Source organism: Myxine glutinosa, chromosome 5, assembly GCF_964187855.1.
Source record: "Myxine glutinosa chromosome 5, kmMyxGlut1.1, whole genome shotgun sequence".
Lineage (NCBI taxonomy): Eukaryota > Metazoa > Chordata > Myxini > Myxiniformes > Myxinidae > Myxine > Myxine glutinosa.
In genome coordinates, this window is record NC_136265.1 from 17,465,617 (window position 1) to 17,491,533 (window position 25,917).

Below are 25,917 nucleotides of genomic sequence, written 5' to 3' on the forward strand. Positions count from 1 at the left end.
CCAAATAATTAAATATCCTACAGCGCGGCAATGCCAGGGCGCCTCTGGCGCCCGGCAATACCGCAGTGCAGCTCACAGAGACTGCATTGGGAGGGAGAGGTGTATAATAAATTGATTGATTAATTGTATAATTAAAATCAATAAAAGATTATCACAAAATATTTTCTTAATCAATTGGCTAATGGCATAACTAAACCACTACTGCTTCATCCGAAGATGTATCTTTTAGAAATTTAATTAAATAAATCATTAATAAAAATTAAATAATTAATTGATTAATCAATAAATAATTAATCGATTAAATGATTAATCAATAAATCAAAAATATCCTTGATAGCCACAGCACTTGGTCACTGTCATGTCCAAATATTAGCTTCCTAGCTCAAAAGGTGCCTGAGATATTGGCCAAATGAGAAAGAAAATAAATAAATGATTAATAATGAAAATAAATAAATAATAATCATTAAAAAATTGCATTATCAATCAATTCGGTCACAGAACACATAAACCACCACCATTTCATCAGAATCTGTAACTAAAAAAAAAAATTTTTTTAGTCATTAATCGAATAATTAAATAATTAATCGATTAATTGATTAATTAATAAATCAAAAATAGCCTTTGCAGTCAAATCACCTGGTCATTGGCATGTCCAAATATCAGCTTCCTAACTCAAAAGGTGCCTGAGTTGATGGTCAGAAGAGAAAGGAAATTTGATTAATTAAATAAGTACATAATTAATCGCTAATAATTAAATAATTCCTCAATTAATTGATTAATCAAAAAACAAAAAATACCGTTTTTGACAAAGTACTTGCTCACTATTGTGCCGAAATTTCAGCTTCCTAGCTCAAAGGATGGCTGAGATATCACCCGGACAAACAAACAAACAAACAAGAAAACAAGAAAGAAAACAAGAAAACAACCAGAGTGAAAACTTAGTACACCATTTCAGCGTGCGTCACTGCCGAGCCCCCTTTGGTGCCCGGCAATGACGATTTGCAATGCCTGGAGATGGCATAGGAAAGGTGCGGTGTACAAAAAGTGCCAAAACTGATTCTAAGGAACAAACAAAAGGAAGTCCAAACATATCTTCTTTTGAAATCTGAGATAAACGTTATCACGAGTCTTATCAATACATTAAAAAGCAGCAAGAATAAGCATCGGTGTTCACAGCAAGCTGCTCCGGATTTCCTAAATTTGGCAGAAGATCCAAAAGAAAAAAGGACTCCTTAAATGCAAATAAATATATCATTTTGGATAACAGAAGAGAAGTAAGAAATTACAGCTGAATCAGCTCAACAAGCACAGCTACTACACCATATTCCTATAATATATTAACTTTCTTTGTGCTTTCATTGTATCCGAGGGTCATGTACCCACACGTATGCATCAAGAACACAAAAACATTTCAAACTTTCTATTACATCCATATCAAAGACAACTGGACAACTGGTCAACGATGCAGCAACACGAGTCAACTTGGTTGGTGGCTATCTACTGGGGTGCATCGTACATGAGGACATCGTAAATATAAGCTTTATAAAACTTGTATTTATGAACTTATATTTATAAACATGTAGGATGAAGTAGATTGTGCTTGAACGCTGAAAACAGCCATATAAATCAAATAAATCAAGAATGAGTGATCAGAATGAGCTCAGCTTTATTGACAGTTTAAAGGAATAGTAATTCTTAATGTAACAAGTACAAAAAGTTTTAATTAAAACAAAAGCCGCGTCGATGTTACACAATGCCTAGATAGATGCAGCTGTGCCTATAACGTCGATGTTATAGGCACAGGACATTCCTATTGATTCGATTACTTGATGTTATTTTTGTGCAAAGTGAAAATATATCTCGGCAATTTCCCGTGTGTGGCGACGAATTTTTTACTATATCTCGGCATTTTCCCGTCTGTTATTTCAGGCGGTGTATGACTAACCATGCCGCGATTAAAAAAAAAAAAATCTCGGCAATTTCCCGTGTGTGGCGACACGTGAACGAAGCTATGCTCCTCTCTCCACATTATTGTGACAACGTATAAATTAAATATTTCATCGTGACGATTGTCATCAAATGGACAAATTTTTAATATATCTCGGCATTTTCCCATCTGTTATTTCAGGCGGTGTATGACTGACCATGCCGCAATTTAAAAAAAAAATATCTCGGCAATTTCCCGTATGTGGCGACACGTGAACGAAGCTATGCTCCTCTCTCCACATTATTGTGACGACGTATAAATTAAATATTTCATCGTGACGACTGTCATCAAATGGACGAGTTTTTAATATATCTCGGCATTTTCCCATCTGTTATTTCGGGCGGTGTATGACTGACCATGCCGCGATTAAAAAAAAAAAAATCTCAATGGACTTGAAGTTACAGGCCTTTGAGAATTCATTTCGTTCTATAAAGGGCAACTTTCATCGGATTTTCTTCCCGTTTTTTTTCAACCGAGTCTAAAACTATGTTAGCGACTGTGAAAAATGAAATGATATATCGAATTTGATTTGAAATAAAACTGTGTGAGAGAGGAAGACACCACGGGCCTACAAAACAGGCCTCAAAGCTATGCGAGTTAATAAAATGGTGGATATTTGTTTATATGAAGCCTCTCCCAAAATGGGTGGAGCTATGGTTCCCAGAATGGGTGGAGCTTTGAGGTTTTGTCTTCTCTGCAAGAACAACAAGAAGAAGAAGAACAAGAAGAAGAAGAACAACAACAACAGCAGAGGGCACTCTATGACCAGCGTCTGCGACGCGGCTAAAAATGTCAAACGTTTTGGAATAAAACTGTTATTTATATTCTAAAAGTTTCTAGATAATGCTGAAAGATGGTTTATAATTTCAAGTTGAAGACATACATTAAAAGGGTGGAACTGGAACTTATAAAAAGAACTTTTCCGTTGTCCCTGTTCTCTGCTGTTATACTTGTGTGCTTCCCTCTCTCTCCCCATCTTGTCTCCCGCTCCCTTTATTGTATGTTTTGTGTGTCCGTTTGTCCTTTTTTGTGATTGTTAGCTCTTTCACGAGCCTCGATGTTGTATACAAAAAAAAATAAAAAAAATTGAAACAAAAGACGATTGGATTGTCCTATTCTTGTACGTGTTCCCATGTTGCACATCGTTAAGAAAAGAACCAATTTGAGTTATCATGAATGATAATTTAGCAACTAGAGTTGTTAGCACCTTTTTCTTTTCCTTTTTGATACATCAATTGAATATAGATTAGTCACGAGGGTGTAACTGCTAGAGAGAAAGCGATTCTATGTCTGGTCTTGACTCAATTCCTGATACGATGATAAACACAGTACAGTACAAGTCTTTTGGCACACTTTTAATATATGATGAAGGCGGTTTCTTACTCGAATCCTTACTGGGAAGACAGCGCTTCTGTGAAGCATAAATTGAGCAAAAAACCTAAATTCCATTTCGTGTTCTCTCCGAGCCTCTTCCTCTGACCGTTTCAAGGTGGTGGGTCAAAGCAAGCCTCATCCACCTGGGTGTCTGTCCCTCTTCCTTTGCGGAATCTCTAGGCTGTGCATTTAATCACCAGGATGATGTACAAATACAGTGAATAATAAAATTATTGTTTAAAAAAAAAAGTTTTGGATCATTAATTTTGGCAATCTCATCTGTATTTTGACGATTTTTGAAGGCAGGACCCTGTGTCTGTATTCAACTTGCAGGGCCAAAGCGATCTTTCTTTATATCCAGATTTTCCAGCAATGCAGATTGTAAATGCAGGGAAATTATCCATGACTAAAGCATGATCTGAATGTTTGTTAAAAACAACATACATCATGATACAGAGGTCTGACTGTATATGTAAACAGGCAAGACTTAAAATTTACACTATAACACTTGCCACTGTAGTGGTTTCTGTAACGATACACATCTGTAAACGATAAAAGTTTATGACTTCCTACCACTGAACATAGTCCGCAAATGACAAAAACCCACAGACACCTCTAGAATCATACCGCCAAAAAACCGATGATGTGGATTGTCAGAGTTTTATATATTTAATGAATTGCATTGTGCTTGCATTTTGCAAACAGATATATAACTCAAGTAAATAAAAAATTTGTGATAAGAATGAGCTCTTTATAAAAAAGGGTTTAGAGCAACAGTAATTTTTAAAGTAAATAAGGCAAAGGTTATAAGTGAGCTAGTGGTTTATACAAGTGCATATACCATAAACAGTCACGTGAAAAAGTAAGTACACCCCATGTAAAGTTTTGACTTTTTAAACATATTTCAACATACAGCTATTTGATCTTCATTTCAACAATATTGATAGTTAAAGGTGATATAATATAACAAATATCATGAAACATTTACATTTTGTAGTCCATTGTATAATTTAAATAAACATAAATGCAAATTTCACATGTGGAAAAAGTAAGTACACCCTTGGCTCTAATAGGTGGTATTGCCCCCTTTGGCAGAAACAACCTCAAGTAGGCATTTCTTATAACTGTCTCCCAGTCTCTGACATCAACTGGGAGAATTTTTTTTCCACTCCTGCATGCAGAATTCTTTCAGCTGTGCGATGTTTGAGGGGTTTCTTGCATGCACAGCTCGTTTCATATCCCCCCACAACATCTCGATGGGATTTAGATCCGGGCTTCAACTTGGCCATTCCAGAACCCTCCATTTCTTTCTTTTCAGCCATTCCTTGGTGGATTTACTGGTATGTTTAGGGTCATTGTCATGTTGCAAGGTCCACCTTCGGTTGAGCTTCAACTTTCCGACAGATGGCCTCACATTATCCTCAAGCACCCTCTGGTACAATGAAGAATTAATAGTGGATTATATGATGGTGAGCTGCCCAGGCCCTGATGCAGCAAAGCTGCCCCAAACCATAATATTTCCACCACCATGCTCTACAGTTGGTATCAGGTTCTTGTGGTCAAATGCTGTCTTTGGTTTTTGCCAAACATGTCTTCTGGTACTGTGGCCAAATAGCTCTACCTTTGACTCATCTGTCCAGAGCACATTGTTCCAGAAATGCTGGTCTTTGCCGAGGTGTTCATTGGCAAACTTTAGTCTTGCCCTGATGTTCTTTCTGGACAGCAAAGGTTTCCTCCTGGCACACCTCCCATGTAGATCAAATTTGTGCAGCCTCTTTCCAATGGTAGACTCGTGCACTTTGACATCAACAGTGGCATGAGCTACCTGTAGGTCCCATGATGACATTCTGGGGTTCTTAGAGACTTCTTTCAGCATCTTGCGGTCTGCTCTCGGGCTGAACTTGCTGGGGCGGCCTGGCCTGAACAAGTTGGCAGTTGTTTGGAATCTTCTACACTTGTAGATGATCTTCCGGACAGTCGAATGACTGATTTCAAATTGTTTGGAGATCTTTTTAAATCCCTTCCCAGACTCATAGGCATCTATAACCTTCTTTCTGAAGGCCTCAGAGAGCTCTTTTGATCTAGGCATGGTGACGCCGCACACTTCAACAACAAAGACCAAACTAAATGTCTGAGGTTTAAATAAGACAGGTTCCTCCAAGATCCTCTCTAACGATGTTCTAATCATTTGCACCTGAGCTGGTGCACCTGATTCTAATTTTAGGTATTTGAAGTAGTGATAAATGTCGAGGTGTACTTACTTTTTCCACATGCGAAATTTGCATTTATGTTTATTTAAATTATACAATGGACTACAAAATGTAAATGTTTCATGATATTTGTTATATTATATCACCTTTATCTATCAATATTGTGAAGATCAAATAGCTGTATGTTGAAATATGTTGAAAAAGTCAAAACTTTACATGGGGTGTACTTACTTTTTCACATGACTGTATATATATAATGCACTTTTTGCTGCAGAGCTACGAGCTGTCAGTGCATCACCATCTCATGTTATGCTGCCTCCCCACCAATGATCTTTTCAAATGCAATTAACACCACCGAACCCAAACCTCTTCTTGCATGTTACTGTGTTTCTTCCCCTCATATCTCTATCTCTCTATCTCTTTTTTTTTTCTTCCCATTTTTCATTACTCTGATCGTTGAGTCTAAATGTGGCCCCATTGCTCCAAAATTAGTTTGTTGTCTTTTAACCTTCTGTAACCTCGTACTCTTTCATGAACCTCAATCTTATTTAGATGAAAATGCTATCAGGAATTGCAAAAATAGGGGGAGAAGAACAATTGACACTTTTTTTTTCAAAACAAAACCAACACTATTTTTTACATTATTTTAATTTTTTAATCAAGGATCTTTTTTTTTTGTATACAAGGTCGAGGCTCGTTTAAGAGCTAACATTGATCACAAAAAAGACAAACTGACACATAAAACATATGATAAAGGGAGCGGGAGAACAATATGGAGCAGGGACATCGGGAGATCTTTTTTTTTTTTTTTCTTTTCTGTGGGAAGGAGAGGGCTTGGGGGGAGGAGGGATGGGAATGGGGAGAGGAGGCTTGGGAAGGGGGGGGGGGGGGGGTGGGAGAGGTAAAAAAACAAAAACAAAAAAACACATGTGGACACTGCTAGGACTTCCAGGAAAGAAGTCGGTATTTCAAAAAAGTGGATCTGAGGTGAATTAACGGGGGTAGAAAAGATCAAGGTTTTGGATGGGGGAAGATAAGAGATGGTGGTGGACAGATGTTTTGAAGACCTGGAGGGAGGAGTGGGATTGAAGAGAGTGAGGGAGTTTGTTCCAGAGGCGGTAGAAAAGAGGAATGAAAGAGTGAAGGTGAATAGCGAGTCTTGATTTTGGCAGTTTAACCATAAGAGGGTTGCTGGAAGATCTTGTGCGACCTGTAGGAATATTTGGGGGACAGAGCACAGACAGAGCTGGGGAAGCAAGGCCGGAGAGAAGTCGGTAGAAGACAGAAAGACCACCAACCTGCCTGCGGTGAGTGAGTGAAAGGCCCTCAGAGTTAGCTTCATTGTGGGAGATTCCAATGATTCCAATTTATCATAGAAGATCAACATCAAGGATAAAACAGATGAACAAGAAAATGTAGTCAAAACATGTGAACACAAACACACACACACCCTTTTGTGTCACTGACAATACAGAAAAATGATGAGGCAAAAAACCACGAAAAAGGAAAAAGAAAAACAGAAGGATAAGGGATAAATTTATTTGAAGAAAAACTAAGTTGCCATCCCATACGTGCAGAATAATTTGATATTCCACAAATGCATAGGTGGGGATAAAAGTACCCTCACAAATAGTCAGGTTCACGATGTCAATAAATTATATTTCGTTCAAAATCATGGTAGATTAGCAAACCTATACATTTTTGGAAAGGTTATAGCATAAGGAAACTAAAAATCAATGTTTACATTTGGAGAGATACCTGTATGGCGGCCATTTTGGATTTTCAAAATGGCCACTGTAAAATACATATTTTGTTCTATTTCTGCCTCTAATTACCCTAAAAACTTTTTAAAATATACTAAACCTATATTTTCAGGGACAAGGAATCCAATGAAAGTATCAAATTAGTGCTATGGGGAATGGTAAGACACGAATCAAAGGTTTTGAATTGCAAAATACTGTCTTTATATTCGCGATAAGTTGCATAATCAAATACATGTTATCATTTTGTACAGGCAGTTAAAAACATCACAATGTGTCACAATAATTCATATCACCAAACATACACAGGCAGTCAGCAAAATCATATATACACATGCAGTCAGTATAACTTCACATCTACACAGGCAGTCAATGACAAAATATACACAGGCAGTCAATGGCATCAAACATACACGATTACAGAATATGCCATTTAGAGTTCGTCATCACTGTCCTGTGTGTCGTATCCGACAATATAGTCCGCATCGTTTTCACAGTCCGTTCCACACAAGCAAAGGTCGGTCAAATTGATTGGCAAATCGAATTGGTCGATCGAATCGAATTCGATGAATCGAATCGAATCAAATCGATCGAATTGGTCGATCGAAGCGATTGGTCGAATTGGTCGAATGGAATTGGTCGATTGGTCGAATCGAATTGGTCGGAATTGGCAAATGTAAACATTGATTTTCAGATTTTCCATGTAATAACGTTTCCAAAAATGTATAGGTTTGCTAATCTACCATGATTTTGAACGAAAAAAACATAGTGAACCTGACTAAAACAGGCATGGCTAATTTTCACATTATACATATTCAATGTATAAAATAAACATATAATAATATGGGTTTAATAATTTTGCTGAACTTTGCCTTCGGGCAGCCGACCAAGCTAGTCGAGCCCAAAGGCCTTACAGTGCACCTAAAAAAAACCACGGGTGGTATCGGGTGGTGTAGCCAAACACACTCAGGAATGGAGGTGCTAACCTGGACATATTCCACATTAAAGACAGAAAATAAACTCAAGGTTAAATTAGATATATTTTGTAGTTAAATTATAAAACATTGTCCATCTGTGCCTGAGGCCACTGGGGCGCTATATCAATGTAAGCCGCCTGGGGGCGCTATATTAAAGTAGATATGTGTGTGGACTCACATTGCGGACGGACACAGAATGACTACAAGATCCTCTCCCTCTCTTTGGGAATGGATGAGACTAAAAATCTACAAAAGACACACCTCGAGTCATTGAAAGTTAGCTTACCTTATTGCATCGGATGATCATCAAAATACACAACATTTGTCATTAACTTCCTGGATTAAATGCTTATTTGTGAAACTGTATCTTTTCAAAGGGTTCATTCTATGCTGAATAACGGCACAAATTTATTGGTGTTCAGGTGACAAGTACTGAAATAAATTATGAATGCCTTCTTCTCCTTCTTGCTGGCAAATTCTTGCTGAAGAGAGTGAGGCCAAACTCCCTCACTCTCTTCAATCCCACTCCTCCCTCCAGGTCTTCAATCCCACAGCTGTTCACCACCATCTCTCGTCTTACCCCATCCAAAACCTTGATCTCTTCTACCCCCGTCGATTCACCCCAGATCCACTTTTTTTTGAAATCCCGACTTCTTTCTTTCCTGGAAGTTCTAGCAGTGTCCATGTGTTTTATGCTTCCTCCCCCCAAGCCCTCTCCCTCCCACGGACCTCCCGTTGTCCCTGTTCTCTGCTGTTGTACTTGTGTCCTTCCCTCTCTCTCCCCATCTTGTCTCCCGCTCCCTTTATTGTATGTTTTGTGTGTCCGTTTTCTTTGTGATTAATGTTAGCTCTTACACGAGCCTCAATCTTGTATACAAAAAAATTAATAAATGAAAAATCGGTCAGAGACCGAGGACTTGCCGGAATTTACTTTTTTATCGGCTATTTCGGACAAATATGGCGGCCGAACCATGTGACTGATGACGTCATCATTAACATATTCCCCATGGAGAGTTCTTTACAATGAGGCACGTCTCAATGTTTTCTATTCAGCACTTTCGGAGATATGGAGGTGCAGTTTTTCGGTTTTTCCAAGATGGCGGCCGAACCACGTGACCGATGACGTCATCATTAACATATTTTATTCCCCATGGAGAGTTCTTTACAATGAGCCATGTCTCAATTTTTTATATTCAGCACTTTTGGAGATATAGAGGTGCTAAGCTTTTCGGTTTTTCCAAGATGGCGGTTGAACCACGTGACCGATGACGTCATCATCAACATATTTTATTCCCCATGGAGAGTTCTTTACAATGAGCCATGTCTCAATTTTTTCTATTCAGCACTTTCGGAGATATGGAGGTGCAAAGTTTTTCGGGTTTTCCAAGATGGCGGCCGAACCACGTGACCGATGACGTCATCAATTGGGCACAGTCCATTCCAGGGCAAGACAAATACGTGTGCAAAGTTTGGCGATTCTACGTGCAATGGTGTAGACGTAGTGCTGCAAACAGACAGACAAACGAACAGATCAACATACTTGCCGGAATCTTTTCCAGCAAGTAATAAATAAATAAAACAAATGCTCTCCATAATTAAGCAAACGTTTATTCTACAGAACTGGACTTCCCTTGCAATGCGGTACTTTGTTACAAGATTCTCAAACTAACCATTACAGCATGAATGTGTGTTTGTAAAAACAAAATGTATGCAAAACCCCCTCGAAAAAACAAACCCTGTCAACATCCACGCCATTTTGTAAACGATTGGTCAAGGTTGAGGAAAGACATCGGGTGAGTGGTCAACCATTAATCTACACTATAAAGCATATCTTTATCTTCCTGCTGCTGAGCAGCACAAGGCCCGAATGACCTCTCCACCCTTTCCTATCTTGGGTAGTTGTGCTTCTTCCACACCAATTCCAGCTTCCAAAAGATGCTTTTCCAACATTCGTTTCCATCTTATTATTTGTCAAACCACGGCCTTTTACTGTTCGCCCTGCTTCAGTACATTCTTATAACTTGTCTTTCCTCCTCCATTATTCCAAAATGTGCAACACATTTCAGTCTGGAGTTACGTATTACCTGCACTTACTGGAATCTGTTTGAGTCCTTCTCTAATATCTTAGAGTTTTGTAACATCATCCCATTTTATCTTTAGGCCGTTTCTCAACACTTGCACTTTCTCCTGTGATTTTGTAAGGGTCCATGTAATGTACTCTTAACAGAGCGTTGGCGGTGCTGAAGAAGCAGTTCGGGTGCGGCTTGGGATCCGAGGATCCTGGGTTCAAATCCCGGTCGATCGCTGAATTGACGACAGGGGGGGGGTTGACTCAGTCTGTCATCCTTCCGAGGTCGGCAAATTGAGTACCAGCTCACTGGTAATTCCCTGTGTCGCAAGAGGTGACTAACCAACAGGAGAGGTGCTTCTTTTCTGCTTCTGCCGATGCTTGACACCGTTGAATTTCAGGAGCTGTGCAATGGACAAAGCTGCCTGTGTTGAAGGAGGATCAATTTGATTCTTGATGTTGGGTCCATGCAGCACCATATTTACCAGTGCAAGTAGCACAGGTGGCACAGCCTCCTGCTGGCAGCCTTCCTTGAATGATCCAGTGAATGAGTTGGCTTCCTCAAACATGTATCGACGAACTATCTGTGCAGCTCGAGCGAGGTGAACTACTTCACTGTCACAGTCCTGCTCGCAGGCTTTGCCAAGTGCCTCGCCAATGTCCTCATCAAAAGCCAACAGGACATCTCGTCCTTTGCTCTGTGCCCGTAGGCCTGGGAGCTGGGCTAGTAGGCGTTCTTTCAGCCTTGTCGTATTCACTCTCGTGTCCAAGGGAACTCCAAGATGCTCCATTCTGGTCGCGTACAGGTTTGCTAGGTCGGCAAGTCTGAATACAGGAGATGTGTCCTCTTCCAGGTGAGTATCTTCAATGTAAAGGGCAAGTTCTGCCAGCACAATTCCGGAAACCACACTTTCATGTCCAGTTTTGGCTTCAGCATTGACAGAGGCCTTTGCGCGATTGTAGAGAGACATTAAACACTTGGAATGATACTTGGCATCAAGAGCCTGCATATCACCCATGCTGAGCCGTGCCAGCAGTTCGTGGTCTCCAATTTGTGTTGCACACTGCCGCACACGCTGATCAATCTTGAAGGTGGTGGCTTCATGTAAGTCCACACCAGACAGTCTGCAGAAGAAGCATGAGGGTTGACTAGAGGTACTTGATTCTGCACTGCGTGACCTGGTGCACTTTCCTGGCACGGCATTGCCTTCACCAGATGAGCTGCCTCCTGCTGGCCTCTTCTGTGCTCTTTGCAACTTTGTAGTATTAAAACGAAGCATGCATCGTTTATGATAGACAGCTTTGTGGGCAACCAATGCGGCCTCGATGCCCTCTCCTTCATCAAGTCTAGCAAACTGCAGCGTTCTGGGTAGTAAGCCCAGCTCTCCAAACTGCATCAGATTCCCGGCCAGTGTCTTGTACCCACTCCCTGTGTTTGGGCGTTTTGAATTTGCTGGGCAAACAAGGGACTCTGCTGTATCCTCCTGGCATATGGCACACAGTTCCCAGTTTGTGTTGGACGGGCTAGTGCAAGAATGCGCTAGCTGGATCTTCTTTGACATGGTCATGATTATCACTCAATATTCTGCAAAGACACAAAACACCTTGTTACCACACTAATACTACTACTACTACTACACCACTATTACCAATTACAACACCACTTCCACCACCACAACAAAATACTTCTGAACCTGTCACCGATGCTGTGTGCGAAAATGGATTTTCCCATAAAAATGACCATTTTTTCCCCCAATACAATGGTTGGAACTATAGTAAATCAACACAAATGACATGTGTATTGTTTTTATTTGTAATTGCACATCACATGGAGTATTTATCACCTCTAACAAACCTGCAATGCGAATAACAATGACAGATATCCCATGTTGTTAAAGTAGAATGGCGGCCATTTTGAAAAATGGCCGCCAAAGCTGACCAAGGCACAATCTCGAGTGGCTCCATATCCAGAATTGTTCAGAATACATTAGTCAACATGTGTACCAGTTTTGGTGCTTTTATGAAAAGTTGAACAATTGGTTCGCTATGCTGCAGTACTAAACAGGGTTGGCGGCAGGAAGGGCATTTGGCCATGAAACCTTGCTTCAAAAAAGGGGACCAAGGTGCCCGAAAAAGGCCAACCCCTGCTCTGCGAGGAAAAATGGCCTCTACAGGTGGTTCTTTTATACCGTAATCTTTACGGAGCATTGGTGCTACCGAAGCAAGTTTCTTGGCGGGTTACACTGGGTGGTTTGCCATTGCCTTCCCAGCGTTTTGTCCGTGCTCTATCCCCTTAAATGCTGAGCGGCAAGCAAGGAAGCAGCAAGTAACATTAAAAAAAGTCTTTGGTATGAACCGTTTGGGGTTTGACCCATCAAACTTCTAGCCTCGGAGCAAACGTTGTAGCCACATGGCCATCGAGTCTGCTAGGGTCCATGTTGAAGATCTATAGATCAAAATAGATTAACTATTGTTTTGAAAATTTTCATTTTTACCTTTTCTATATCTCTCCTTTTCCACATCAACTTGTGTTACAAACTGTCACAGCTCCTGCCTATCTTATTATTATTTCTCCATTAGACCCAAGATATTTAAACTAATTTACTTGTTTTAAATTATGCCTTCTTAATTGTATTAAAAAGTTCACATAGGGTATGTAATAAAATAAAAAATAATAATGTTACATATTTGGTTCTGACATACCGTAATCTTTACTAGCCTGGTGTTGGCTTAGCGGTTAGGGTGCGGCATGGGATCCTGGGTTCAAATCCCGGTCGATCGCTGACTTGATGCCAGGGGAGTTGACTCAGCCTGTCATCCCTCCGAGGTCGGCAAATTGAGTACCAGTTCACTGGTCGTTCACTGTGTCGCAAGAGGCGACTAACAGGGCTGGCAGCAGGAAGGGGACCCGGCCAAAAAACATTGCTTCAAAAAGGGGACCACAGTGCCCGAAAAAGGCCAACCCCTGCTCTGCAAAGAAAAATGGCCTCTAAAGGTGGTTCTTTTATACTGTAATCTCGGAGCGATGGTGCTGCCGCGGCAGTTTCTTGGCAAGGGTTATGCTGGGTGGTTTGCCATTGCCTTTCCAGCGTTGTTTGTCCGTGCTCTATCCTTTTAAATGCTGAATGGCAAGCAAGGGAGCAGCACATACCTTTTCTAAAGTCTTTGGTATGACTCAGCCAGGGTTTGAACCACCGACTTCCCAGACTCATGGCGCGTACTCGAACCATTGCGATGATAAAAGCAATCCAAAAGTTTGTAGTCGAGTGAGCAATCGAACCCAGACTAGACAGTGTTCAACTTTTTTCCACTTTTTTGAAATACCAACTTCTTTCCTGGAAGTACTTGCAGTGTCCTTGTGTTTTATACTTCTCCTCCCCCCAAGCCTTCTCCCTCCCACAGATCTCCCGATGTCCCTGCTCTCAAATGTTGTGTTTGTGCGCTTCCCCTTCTCTCCCCATCTTGTCTGCCGTTCTCCTTATTATATGTTTTATGTGTCTGTTTGATTTTTGTGTGATAAATGTTAGCTCTTTCACGAGCCTCGATCCTGTATATAAAAAAAAAAATAACCACCTTTAGAGGCCATTTTTCCCCGCAAGCGGGGGTTGGCCTTTTTCGGGAACCGTGGTTGTTGTTGTTTTTCGGTCCCCTTTTTGAAGCAATGTTTTACAGCCGGATGCCCTTCCTGACGCCAACCCTTTTTGCCGCCTTTAACGACAAACAGGGAATTACCAGTGAACTGGTCCTCAATTAGCCGACCTCGGAAGGATGACAGGCTGAGTCAACCCCCCTGGCGTTAATTCAGCGATCGACCGGGATTCGAACCCAGGATCCTCGGATCCTAAGCTGACACCCTAGCGGTAGCCCAACACCAGGGTTTCACCTGTTGTTTCAACAACAACACCTGTATACCAAAAAAATATAAAAAAGTCAGTACCATACTGCTGCTCAATCCTGCAGGAACATAAATTATTCCCGAAACGTTTTGGCCTAACTCTTTCACAGACACACACACACACACACATATATATATATATATATATATATATATATATATATATATATATATATATATATATATATATATATATATATATATATATATAAAATAGTTGACAGAAATTATCTACCTGCCACTTCCAGTCAAATATGAGGTCTACCAAGCCGGGTCTTTGAAAGACTTGGGCCAAAACGTTTCAGGAATAATTGGAGCCAGTGGCAGCAGATATGTACAATCATTAGCACAGTTGCTTTGCATCTCACCATTCTCCCTCAAGGGGGTAATTAGCAAATTTAATCACTTTGGGATTTGTTTCCACCCAGCAAAGTAGTGTCCGAAGAGCATTATCAAAGTGGATGAACATGCCATTTCAAAAAAATTAACAAAACTGTGTTTCTTTTAATGACACCTACGGGTGACATACGTAAATTTGAACCAAAACATCAATATCGTGTGAACAACAAAGGTAAATGCAGAAGCCTAAAACTTGGGGTGAATTTCTTTTGTGGAAAAAATAATAAAAGGGATAAAAACGTGGATCTAAAAATAAATAAATCCAGATCAACATTTTCAACCAAGTTGTTCATTTTTGAATAACTGTAGTTGGTAAAGCATCTTGAGTCAAATCAAGACTGGTATTTACCAAAATTGTTATTTCCTGCAATAGAAAGATCATGAGGATTCAGCAGTTTTGCCTCGAGCAGCTTTGATTCTTCAAGCGTTTTCGACTGGAGAAGGAAACGTTGCTCCAGAAGTCAAGACTCATCGAAGCCTCCATCATCGATCTTGTAGGTTTACAGAAAGTTGTATCAACTGTCGTTCTCAAGACCATCAACAGTTGAGTGCTGACACTCAGCCGAGTCGTTTCTGGAGATGTTGAAGAAACGCTTTAGGAACTTGATGCTTCAAGCGCTTGGCCATTCCATCTCTCGTGCTTGTGCCTCACAGTGATCCGAAGGCCTGTGCACTAGGTGAGTGGACATTCGACAAGGGACAACCACCTTTGCATGAAGGACAAAATGGACCAGCTATGTATTTTCTCGCAGGGGTCACGATTACGTTGAGACACCTTCTCGAAACTTTCAGAGCTTTCATATTGGCCACAATTATTATTCAAAACTTTATCACCTCTTTTTACACAAGTGCTGTTCGTAATGTATGAGGTAGAAATATCTCGAGGAGCACCAGAAACTAGACAATGGTCAGTGACGTTAAACTACGTGCACCTACTCCTACTCCAGGTAGCGTGTTTTTTGTCACTGCATGCTCAATACAATATGCAGTAGTTAATGCAACTAGCAACGGTACCTGCCCTATGGGCGGGGCTTCAATTGGGAGGCCCAAATGAAAAGGCAAAATATCAGAAATTTAAGGCTTTTTATTTTATTTTAAACGATTTATATAAACATCTGTTAAATCATATCACTCGCAAATCATCAAAATGTAAACAGTATTTGTAGAATTTCAATAAAAGCCGCATCACTGTTCATATCGGTAAATATTATTCCATCGTGTTTGGAAAAACTGGAAAATTGGAAAAACAATATAGTCTATTTTACTCCAGGGGGTCCCAGGATTACCCACCCAAAATTTCGTTGCGATCGGTTGAGCCATTTTTGCGGTACCTGGGAACAGACAGACAGACACTTGGTGAATAAGAGCAAGATGATCGTGGGAACCAACAGGACAAAAGAATGTGTTTTGAAAAAGATAGAAAGTAAGAGGGCCCAGGGTAAATGATACTTTACATCAAAAATCCATGAAGCTAAGTATTCAAGTGTTGCCAGTTTCTTCAGCAGGGCAGGTAGGATAGACTGGAGGTATCCATACTTAATGACCACTGAACTGCCTTGCCTGGGTTCAAACCTCTAAGAAACCGACACCATGCTGTTCCGCATGCAGGACATTCCTTTGATGCTTCAATATGTGCACTTTCCATTGGAAGGACGTGAAGCCGGTTTTAAAGATCCCAGGGCGTCTTTGCCAGGAGTAGGCGAGTCATCGCCGGCATCCAGAACAAATTACAAACTCCTGCCACATTCGGTCACACGACAGGCCTGGCCAGCTGGTTCGTGAAGGGCTCGGACAAACAAGTCATAATATGTTCCAAACAACGCAACTTCAACTTTTCCACGGACTTTCTAGCCACGAGAACTCAACTTCGTGGAAATGTTGGAGCACTTTCCATTCGGGGTCTTGTTGGAATACCAACGTGTGCAGACGTTCTAACTTCTAAGCCACGTTTTCGGATTTTGCAAACGTTTATTCATCGAATTTTGAAAGAAAAACACATAATATTGGCGACACGTGTTGTGCCGAATTGTTCATGGACCAAACATCATTTGGTCTATCAACATAGATTTGGAGAACCACTTTTTCATGGGGAAAAAACAACACGAAAGGCCTTCGCGAAACCAGACAAAAGGCAAGGAGACCATTTTCAAATGACCAGACAAACGCTTCCTAGAGTCAGATTGCCATGTCCTGACTCCTTTTCCTGAAAACGATCCGACTCTGGCACCGTCTGTGCAGTTTTCATCCATGTAGATCGACCAGGAGACCTCAGCATCTCAGAAATGGACTTTTTAATGAAATGGGGCCTTGGTTGCCCTTTCCTCGACTAGTTAAGGCAAATTCCTCCCAGGTGGAAGCCAATTAAGAAGCACACTTCATTACACCTGGAAATTATTTAAGACTATAGGTTGATGCTGTGGAAGAGAAAAAGAACCATTTTGAGCACGTTTTGTGGGCAGGAATCCACAGAGCGAGCCGGGCGAAGACCTGCGAGATTCTAGAACTCATGGCAACGGTAAAAACAACAACAAGAAGAAGAAGAAGAAAAGATGAGAGGAAATAAATAGCCGGCGAGCAAAGGTCACTTTTTACCTCAGGTGAAGTAGAACAGACCTCCTGGGAAAGTGTTTCAACGATTCTAGAACAAGTTACCCACAGCACGTGGAAGGGTGAAGAAAATTAAATAATTAAAGAAGCATTAAAAAAAATATATATATAAAAGCAGCGGGAATGGGAGTGGGCGGAGCTACGTGAGAGCTCGCTTGCCATTTGTAGTTCTAGAACATTCTGTGGAGGAGGGGGAGAGTGAGAGGGAGAGAAGGAAGAAAAGCGTGAGGGTGAAGAAAGAAAGGTTTCACGAGCAGTTGGTGTCAAAGCTTATGTTTGTAAAAGAAGTGGAAAAGCGAGTGAAGGAAAAGGGGGAAAAGGAGGAACATTCCTTCCACGAACGTCGTCCTTCCGGTCTCGATCCTGTCAGCCACGAAGGACGAGAGGGTGAACGGCAGCACCTCGTCGACGCGGGGAAAAGAGGCCTACTATCCAGGTACTATCCAGGTATACCGTTTAAGAAAGACCGAATATCGTTACAAGATCAGAAGAGACGATAAAATCCCGAAGTTCTCGTTGACAACGAGCACGACCTACCAACGCCATTTTGTGGACGGTCTGGCGCGAAAGGAAAGGACTGGCGACGAGACTCCTCCTCCTCTTCCTCTTCAGTCGTCTCACCCCTCCCTTCCCCCCCTCCGCCTTCTCCGCCGGCGCACAACTACCGCTCTTCTTCCTCCTGACCCTTCACGCTCTATATTCCGCTTCCTCCTCGGTTTTCATTTTTTGCTGCTGGAGCTCCTCCTGCAGTTCTGACTGAGATCGTGGCGCCGCCATGTGAGTACCACCGGGGCGGGCGGGGGCGTGGATGAGACGCGCGAAATGGCGGCCAATTATCGGCGCCTTTAGTCGCTTCTTCGGGTCTTTTGTCGTTGTCGTTGGAAGATGGAGCCTCGGGAAGGAAATACGAGTGCCAGACACGACGCAATGGCGCTTCACGTACAAAAACAAACAAACAAAAAAAATAATGGGTATTTATTTATTTATTGAAAAAAAAAACGTTTTTAGGGAGTAAGGAAGTTGAGGATCGGGAATGTAAATGTGGAATCCGATGTGGATGAAAGATTCGTTTGACGAGTTTGAATATCGGAAGAGCTTGTTGCTCTCGGGAGCTGCGATGCGCAGCGAGGAGGTCGATGGGCACTGCCACCATGTGCAGGCCGCCATGGCGGTACCATGTGCTCGGTAGCTCTATTGTTCTCGTACAATGGTGATTGTGATCGATCACCTGCGGGATGCTGGACCCGGTGTTCGATTACCGGATCCGTTCGAGGGTCCACGGAGGTGGCGTCGCATTTGGTTACCGGTCTTGGAGTATATTGTTTAAAAAAAACAAACCAATACGAGATCCTTGTAGTTGTAGTGCTACTATTAGGCCCATCGCAGCATGCGCAATGGTTGCCAACCTATTGTTTTTATCCTTTCAAACGCTCAGCCGTCAAGCAAGGAAGCGGCACGTGCCATCGTTGGTCGATGGTACGAAGGACTACCTAGCGATGACGTCACGGAGCCTGGCTCCATAACACCTTGCCCTTGTTGGAGTATGATGACCCGATTGTTCCGACTAGTTTAACTTGCCACGTTAAAGGTGAGAAACGTGCTTTGTTTTGGCACACCTTGTTCGTTGGTGTGCAACTCTGACGACCGGTTGCTTGTAGTTTGTGGTTGTGGTCCACTTAAAATAAATAAATAATTCGCCCAAGTCCAACACTCAACAGCTAATTGAAAAAAATCAGTCGCATGCATCACATTGATCACTTGAGTATCCAACATAAGCTGCTGATGCATAAGCCAGGTGTTGGCCATGTTAGACAGGTGGCTGCATCATTCATCTACTTCAAAGGAAGTCGTGGTTATTTATTTATTTATTTATTTCATCCTGTTGCTAGACACCACCTGTTGGCAACGACCTGGTTTTAGTTACCTGCTTTACTGTCACGTTTTTCTGTTGGTGATCGTTTTGCCTTTCTGAACAACGCTCGTAATGCGTGAAGGTTTCACCTTGAAAGTCAAGACTTTCGGACCTGATATACATGTATATATGTACACACACACACACACACACACACACACACACACACACACACACACACACACACACACACACACACACACACACACACACACACACACACACACACACACACACACAGATCTAAATATAGATGTCAGTACAAATTACAAAGGTTATTCGAATGTTATGGGTTTGTAATCCATCATTGCTCGTGTGACATATTGTATTCTAAGATTATAGGTGGAATTGCTTATTTGTTTTTAAACTGTAGAAATTGATTCGATGACAAAGGATGAAGTATTGTTAACACTGGTTAAAAGGTGAGTGAGCACCTCCAGAATGCAGTCGGCGTGGTAGAGGGGGGGGGGGGGGGGGCAGGTATTCACTTTAGGTGTGAAGAAGGATTATGAACTGCACCTGGACCAGCCAGCCACACCTGGACCATTATTCCGGTCACTCGCTTTATCCGATGACGGAGAACAGTGGTGACCAGGAAGATGTAACACTGAAAACATGGCAACGCCTAATTGTTACCTGGCCGGCATGCGAACACGGTGGTAGGTTATGATAAACTAGAAGGTGATTAAGGTATGCCAACTGCCTTGAAGCCAGATAAAGCTGAACTTTTGGCCCCGATGGCATTACGGCTGAAATGTCACCTTCACCTTCCCACGTGGTTAGCAGGCCGTTTCTCAACTTTCAGTTAATGAAATCCTATCCATTTTCGAATTGCCCGCCGATGCAGACCTTGCGAAGTCAACTGGCTCTCTCTCTTCGGACACAACGTGGGATATTTAACACCCGCGTACACGCGACAGGATGCAATGTGGCCTGCTCGATGTTCCTTCCTTTCATGTCCATATCTCGACTGCTGATACAAGCTTGCCCTCTTAAAATGTTTTTATCAGGAACCTACAATCTTGACCGAACAACTTTCAGGGGAGTACGCTCTCTTGGGAGATACCTCACCATTAAATGGATGGATGAAACCGATCCTTCCAAGTGTCAATCGACATAAATTGCAAAATTGTAGGATTTTCATCAAGACTTCCTTCCACAAATGCTCTCACCCTCTCACTCCAATAGGTGGCAAGCACATCTTCAAATCTACTTTCAACTCTCCACCTTCTCTTAAAACTCCAACACTTTTTTAAAATGGGATTTTGCCCTCCACAAAACCTGTAAAGCCACTCGGGGTGGGGGCTACATTCTCCCCCCCCCCCCCCCACTCTCCCATTACATCCTCTTTCCCTTTTCCTGTTTTCATTTTTTTTTTTTTACCAAATCTCCATCCCCTTTTTGCATAAATGATTTCCAGATGCCTTTGATGGAGGAGCTGTAGAATGAGTAAATTTTGAGTGGATGATTGAGGTGAGAAAATGAATATTTAGACGATCACACAATGCTCTTGGGGTTTTCTTAACCACAGAATGGTAGTGACATGTTCTTGTGACTATATATATATATATATATATACACACACACACACATGTCTGAAGGTCAGCTTGAATCTGTTTGGCAGTTTATCGAGGTGCTTTCTCCACCATTCAAACAATGTTTCACTGCAATCTTCGATGAAGTTTTCTCTTGTGGCCACGTCCAGGGAGGTTGGATACAGTGCCCTGAGCCTTAAACGTCGAGGTGCTTTCTCCACCATTCGAACAATGTTTCACTGCAATCTTTGATGAAGGTTTCTCTTGTGGCCACGTCCAGGGAGGTTGGATACAGTGCCCTGGGCCTTAAACGTCCTGATAACATTGCATACGGTGGACACAGGATCATCAAGGTTTCTGGAGATGCACTTGTAGCCTTGAGATTATCCATGGTTGGCTACAATCTTGTGTCTGACCTTCTCAGACAATTCTCTGGTTTTCTTTCTTTTCTCCATGCTCATTGCGGTACACACAGTGACACAAAACAGCAGAATGACTCCTTTTCTCCATTCAAACTGGTTGAATGAGTGATTTTTATATTTCAGGCACCTGCAACTCACCACAGGTGAGTTTAATTCCAAAGTAAAGCAGAATCCCCTGCTTGAAATTTAATGTTTTCTAAACTTCTGAAAGGTGCCAGGTCTTCTATTGTCCGGGCCATTTTCAGGTTTTCTGTGTGGAATAAACCAACTCGATGAAAGGAATAAGCTGTTTTTTTTTTGTTTGTTTTTTTTTCCAGCTTTTTTGTTTTGTTCCACTGGAAACCAAAGAAATACATTTGTGGATACCAAAATATTTTTTAATTTCAAAAATTTTCTGGAAGAAATGGTGCATTATTTGAAAAAAGTGCAAGGGTGCCAATATTTTTGCTAGTGACTGTATATATGGTGTCCCAATGGTCCCATAATATGATTATGAAATGAAAAAATTCATGAATCAACTGTGTGTGTGTGTGTGTGTGTGTGTGTGTGTGTGTGTGTGTGTGTGTGTGTGTGTGTGTGTGTGTGTGTGTGTGTGTGTGTGTGTGTGTGTGTGTGTGTGTGTGTGTGTGTGTGTGTGTGTGTGTGTGTGTGTGTGTGTGTGTGTGTGTGTGTGTGTGTGTGTGTGTTTCAACATGAGAGAACAGATTGATAAACACAAAGTCCCAAACACACAAATGGCTATGGTTGGAGGAGGTAGAGAAACATGTGAAAAGGAGAATTGTTGATTTGAAAATAAAAGTTTGCATCTATAATCCGAAGGTAATTTTTGAACAATCCAGAGACATGTGATTGCTTAAGGCAGCTTCAAACACAATATGTTATTGTCCCAATTGACAAAGCAAATTATAATGTTGCATTTGTGTGTAAAACATTCTACATTCAAACACTTTTGGAAGAATTGGGCTTAGACACGGGAATTTCAAAGACCTACAAAATAAGTAACGATAACAAAACAGACTTTATACAACACCATATAAATCAAAGGTGAGAAGACTGTTAGTTCCGGATAAACACCATAAATTACCATTCATTTACTGGATCCCAAAAATGCACAAAAACCCTTGTAAGATGAGGTTCATCATCGCAAGTAGAGAATGTAGATTGAAACCTTTGTCGGGTAGTAATACAGCGGTAATACGGCGATGAAACTAATCTATAAATGCTTTAAAAACTACCATGAAAAGGTGAAGTTCTATTCTGGTATTAAGAAATTCTGGATCATTGACAATTCCAAACTGGTAATCGACAGTATCCACAACATTAATAACCAGAAAGAGCAATCGGAGATTGCAGACTCTCGCCAGGATGTGTTTTTGGTGGTTTTTAAGGTTTTTGTGTTAAAACAAATGTGGCGACCAAACTACGTGACCAATGACATAATCATTGTTTTGTTTTTTTACTCCACCAATTTATCCATAGATGATGCTCAAGAAATTTCATCTTGATCGGATGAAGTTTTGTTCTTGTCCAATTATGATGTCATAAGGGAGGCACTGATGACGTCATCATTAACATATTTTATTGCCCATGGAGAGTTCATTACAATGATCCATGTCTGAATTTTTTCTATGCAGCGCTTTCAATGATCTAGAGGTGCAAAGTGTTTCAGTTTTTCCAAGATTGCGCCTGCACCACATGACCTATTACGTCGTTTTTTTTTTTTTTAATCTACAGGTAGAGGTATACCTATGGTGAAAATTTCCTGTCAATCGGACCAATGGTCGCATATTTATTCATTCATATTCATATTTATTATTTATTCTGTGCGGACAAACGAACAAACAAACGGACTCAAATGCAATACCCTCTCCTCTGGCGAGAGTAACAAGGGTAGCTAAGGCGAAATGTTTATCAACTTTTGATTTTTCCAAATTGTACACAAACATTCCTCATGACTAGTTCGTAACTGCATTAGACAGAGCAGTAGATAAAGCATGTGCAGGAGGTAATAAAATATATATTAATGTATATCAAAAAGAGCAAACTGGTCTGTAAAGGATAATCGATATTCATGCAGCTTTTCAAAAAGTAATCTCATAGAAAGTATTCAATTTCTCCTAAACAACAGTTTCTTTACATTTGGCAACAAGATACTCCAGCAGACAGTGGGGATACCTGATGACTCAACTCTGCCGCTCTATATCCCAACCCTCAGATCGGCAGGCAGCAGCCTCGACACTCTCTGCACACCTGGACAATATCGCAAACTGGTCAAACAAGTGGAACATGTCTTTCAATCTTGACAAATCTCACACTCTCACTTTGTCTCTCTGAAAAGACCGTCTGGACAACCCTCCCATCTATGTTCTGAACCATCCTCTTGAAGAAGTTCTGTCACGAAAGCTTTTGGGTCTCACTATCTGCCATGATCTTTCCTGGGAAAACCACATTTCCAAGCTGGCCTCCAAAGCCAGTTGCCGACTTGGCATCCTCCATCATGCGAAGTCCTTTCTGGGCACTTCTGAGCTCCTCACCACATACAAAGCTTTCATCCGCAGCTCGGTGGAATACTGCTCTCCCCTCCGTGCTGGTGCTCCTGCCTCGCACCTAGCTCGGCTTCACGCGGTTGAAGCAAAAGCATTTAGAATCATTGGAATCGCCCGCGATGAAGCTGATTCTGAGGGCCTTTCTCTCTCTCACCGCAGGCAGGTAGGTGGTCTTTCTACCGACTCCTTTTCTGGCATTGCTCCCCCAGCCCTGTCTGTGCTCTGTACCCCAAATACTCCTACAGGTCGCACAAGATCTGACAGCGACCCTCTTCTGGTGAAACTGCCAAAATCAAGACTCTCTACTTACCTTCACTCCTTCATTCTTCTTTTCTCCCACCTCTGGAACACACTCTCTTCAATCTCCTTCTTCCTCCAGGTCTTTAAAACAGCTGTTCACCACCATCTCTTTTCTTCCCCCATGCAAAACCTTGATCTTTTCTACCCACGTTAAAACACCCCAAATCCGCCTCTTTAAATCCCCAACTTATTTCCTGAAATATTGCTGGAAGTGTAAATTTGCTTTATACTGTGTACCCCTCCCTCCTCCCCCAGCCCACCCTTCCACAGATCTACCGACATCCCTGTTCTCTTCTGTTGTTGTGCTTGTGTACTTCCCTCTCTCCCCCTCTTGTGTCCCTCTCCCTCCATTGCATGTTTTATGCGTCTGTGCATCTTGCATTCTATGTCTGTACATCTGTATTCAATGTGTTCGCTCTTACACGAGCCTCGATTTTGAAAATGTGTGTGTGTGTGTATATATATATATATATATATATATATATATATATATATATATATATATATATATATGTATATATATATATATATATATATATATATATACATATATACATATATACATATACATATACATACACAGTGCATTCAGAAAGTATTCAGACCCCTTCACATTTTTTCATATTTTGTTATGTTGCAGCCGTATGCTGAAATCGTTTATATTTTCTTTTTTTCCCTCATCAATCTACACTGAAATACCCCATAATGACAAAGAGAAAACAGGATTTTAGAAAGTTTTGGAAATTTATTTAAAAGAAAAAACTGATATCACATTGACATAAGTATTCATACACTTGAAATTTAGCTCAGGTACCTCCAATTTCTCTTGATCATCTTTGAGATGTTTCTACACCTTGATTGGAGTCCACCTGTGGTAAATTCAATTGATTGGACATGATTTGGAAAGGCACACACCTGTCTATATAAGGTCTCACAGCTGACGATGCATATCAGCAAAAACCAAGCCATGAGGTCGAAGGAACTGCCTGCAGAGCTCAGAGACAGGATTGTGTCGAGGCACAGATCTGGGGAAGCCTACAAAAAAATTTCTGCTGCATTGAAGGTTCCCAAGACCACAGTGGCCTCCATAATTCTTAAATGGAAGAAGTTTGGAACAACCAGGACTCTTCCTCGAGCTGGCCGCCCGGTCAAACTGAGCAATCGGGGGAGAAGGGCCTTGGTGACCAAGAACCCGATGGTCACTCTGGCTGAGCTCCAGAGATCGTGTGTGGAGATGGGAGAAACTTCCAGAAGGACAACCATCACTGCAACACCACCGATCTGGGCTTTATGGCAGAGTGGCCAGACGGAAACCAAACAGTTCAATCTTAGTTTCATCAGACCACAGAATCTTGTTTATCACAGTCTGAGAGTCCTTTCGGTGCTTTTTTGCAAACTCCAAGCGGGCTTTCATGTGGCTTTCACTGAGGAGAGCTTGAAGTTCCCTTTTGCATTTGCACAGAGGAGAAGAGATACCCGGTCCTTGGCAGCCTTGAATCCCGATGCTGTCTCCTCACGCTTTGAGATGAAATTTCTCATGGGCATCTTTTTCCAGAAGAGGCCGGTCTCATCAGCTTTGAACACCTGCTCTGGGAAGTATCCCTTCTCTTCGATCAGCCTCGCTAGTTGAGCAGAGAACACCTTTTGCCACCTCATCGTCCGCGGAGGCACTTTCACCTGTCAGCTTCACATTTTTGAGACCATACTGCTCATTGAAATGATGGCCCATCCTCTGCTTGCAGTAATTGAAGTCATGCTGCTTGTACCATCATCGCTAGGTGCATCACTTGTGCTGGCACCACCCACGCCAGACAGATGATCGTAAATTTGTTTGGCCTTTTCGCGAATGAGAGGTCCACTCGAAGGCATATTCTTCTGCGTGTTGTCATCGATCCATATGCTGAGAGCCTTCTCCATCCTTTCTA

The 25,917-nt window shown here is 41.6% G+C and overlaps 2 protein-coding genes across 8 annotated transcripts in view; one reads left to right on the forward strand and one right to left on the reverse strand.

Annotated features, from left to right (window-relative positions):
- Positions 1–9,896: 9,896 nt before the first annotated feature.
- Positions 9,897–17,958, reverse strand: LOC137427895 (uncharacterized). Of its 4 annotated transcripts, XM_068117697.2 has the most exons (3): positions 17,815–17,958; positions 15,961–16,001; positions 9,897–11,961 (listed from the first exon to the last, which is right to left on the reverse strand). In XM_068117697.2, exon 3 carries the CDS (start codon positions 11,942–11,944, stop codon positions 10,715–10,717), a length of 1,230 nt encoding a protein of 409 aa, XP_067973798.2. In that variant the 5' UTR covers positions 11,945–11,961; positions 15,961–16,001; positions 17,815–17,958; the 3' UTR covers positions 9,897–10,714. The 4 variants fall into 4 exon arrangements, with proteins under 4 accessions (XP_067973798.2, XP_067973797.2, XP_067973800.2 ...); XM_068117696.2 differs by lacking the exon at positions 15,961–16,001 and having other exon boundaries at positions 17,815–17,894; XM_068117699.2 differs by lacking the exons at positions 15,961–16,001; positions 17,815–17,958 and adding an exon at positions 17,263–17,477.
- LOC137427894 (uncharacterized) overlaps positions 17,484–25,917 on the forward strand; it is a 197,902-nt gene continuing 189,468 nt past the window's right edge. Inside the window, exons 1-2 of one of the 4 annotated variants that reach the window (XM_078777649.1) lie at positions 17,934–18,054; positions 18,713–18,865. Coding sequence is in view for 2 of the 4 variants with exons in the window: in XM_068117695.2 (XP_067973796.2) it covers positions 17,550–17,713 (164 nt within the window). In the remaining 2 variants the exon portion in view is untranslated. Of the gene's footprint in view, positions 17,714–17,917; positions 18,055–18,712; positions 18,866–25,917 lie in introns of those variants that run through there. The other 3 variants (XM_068117695.2, XM_078777650.1, XM_078777648.1) reach the window with 3 other exon arrangements.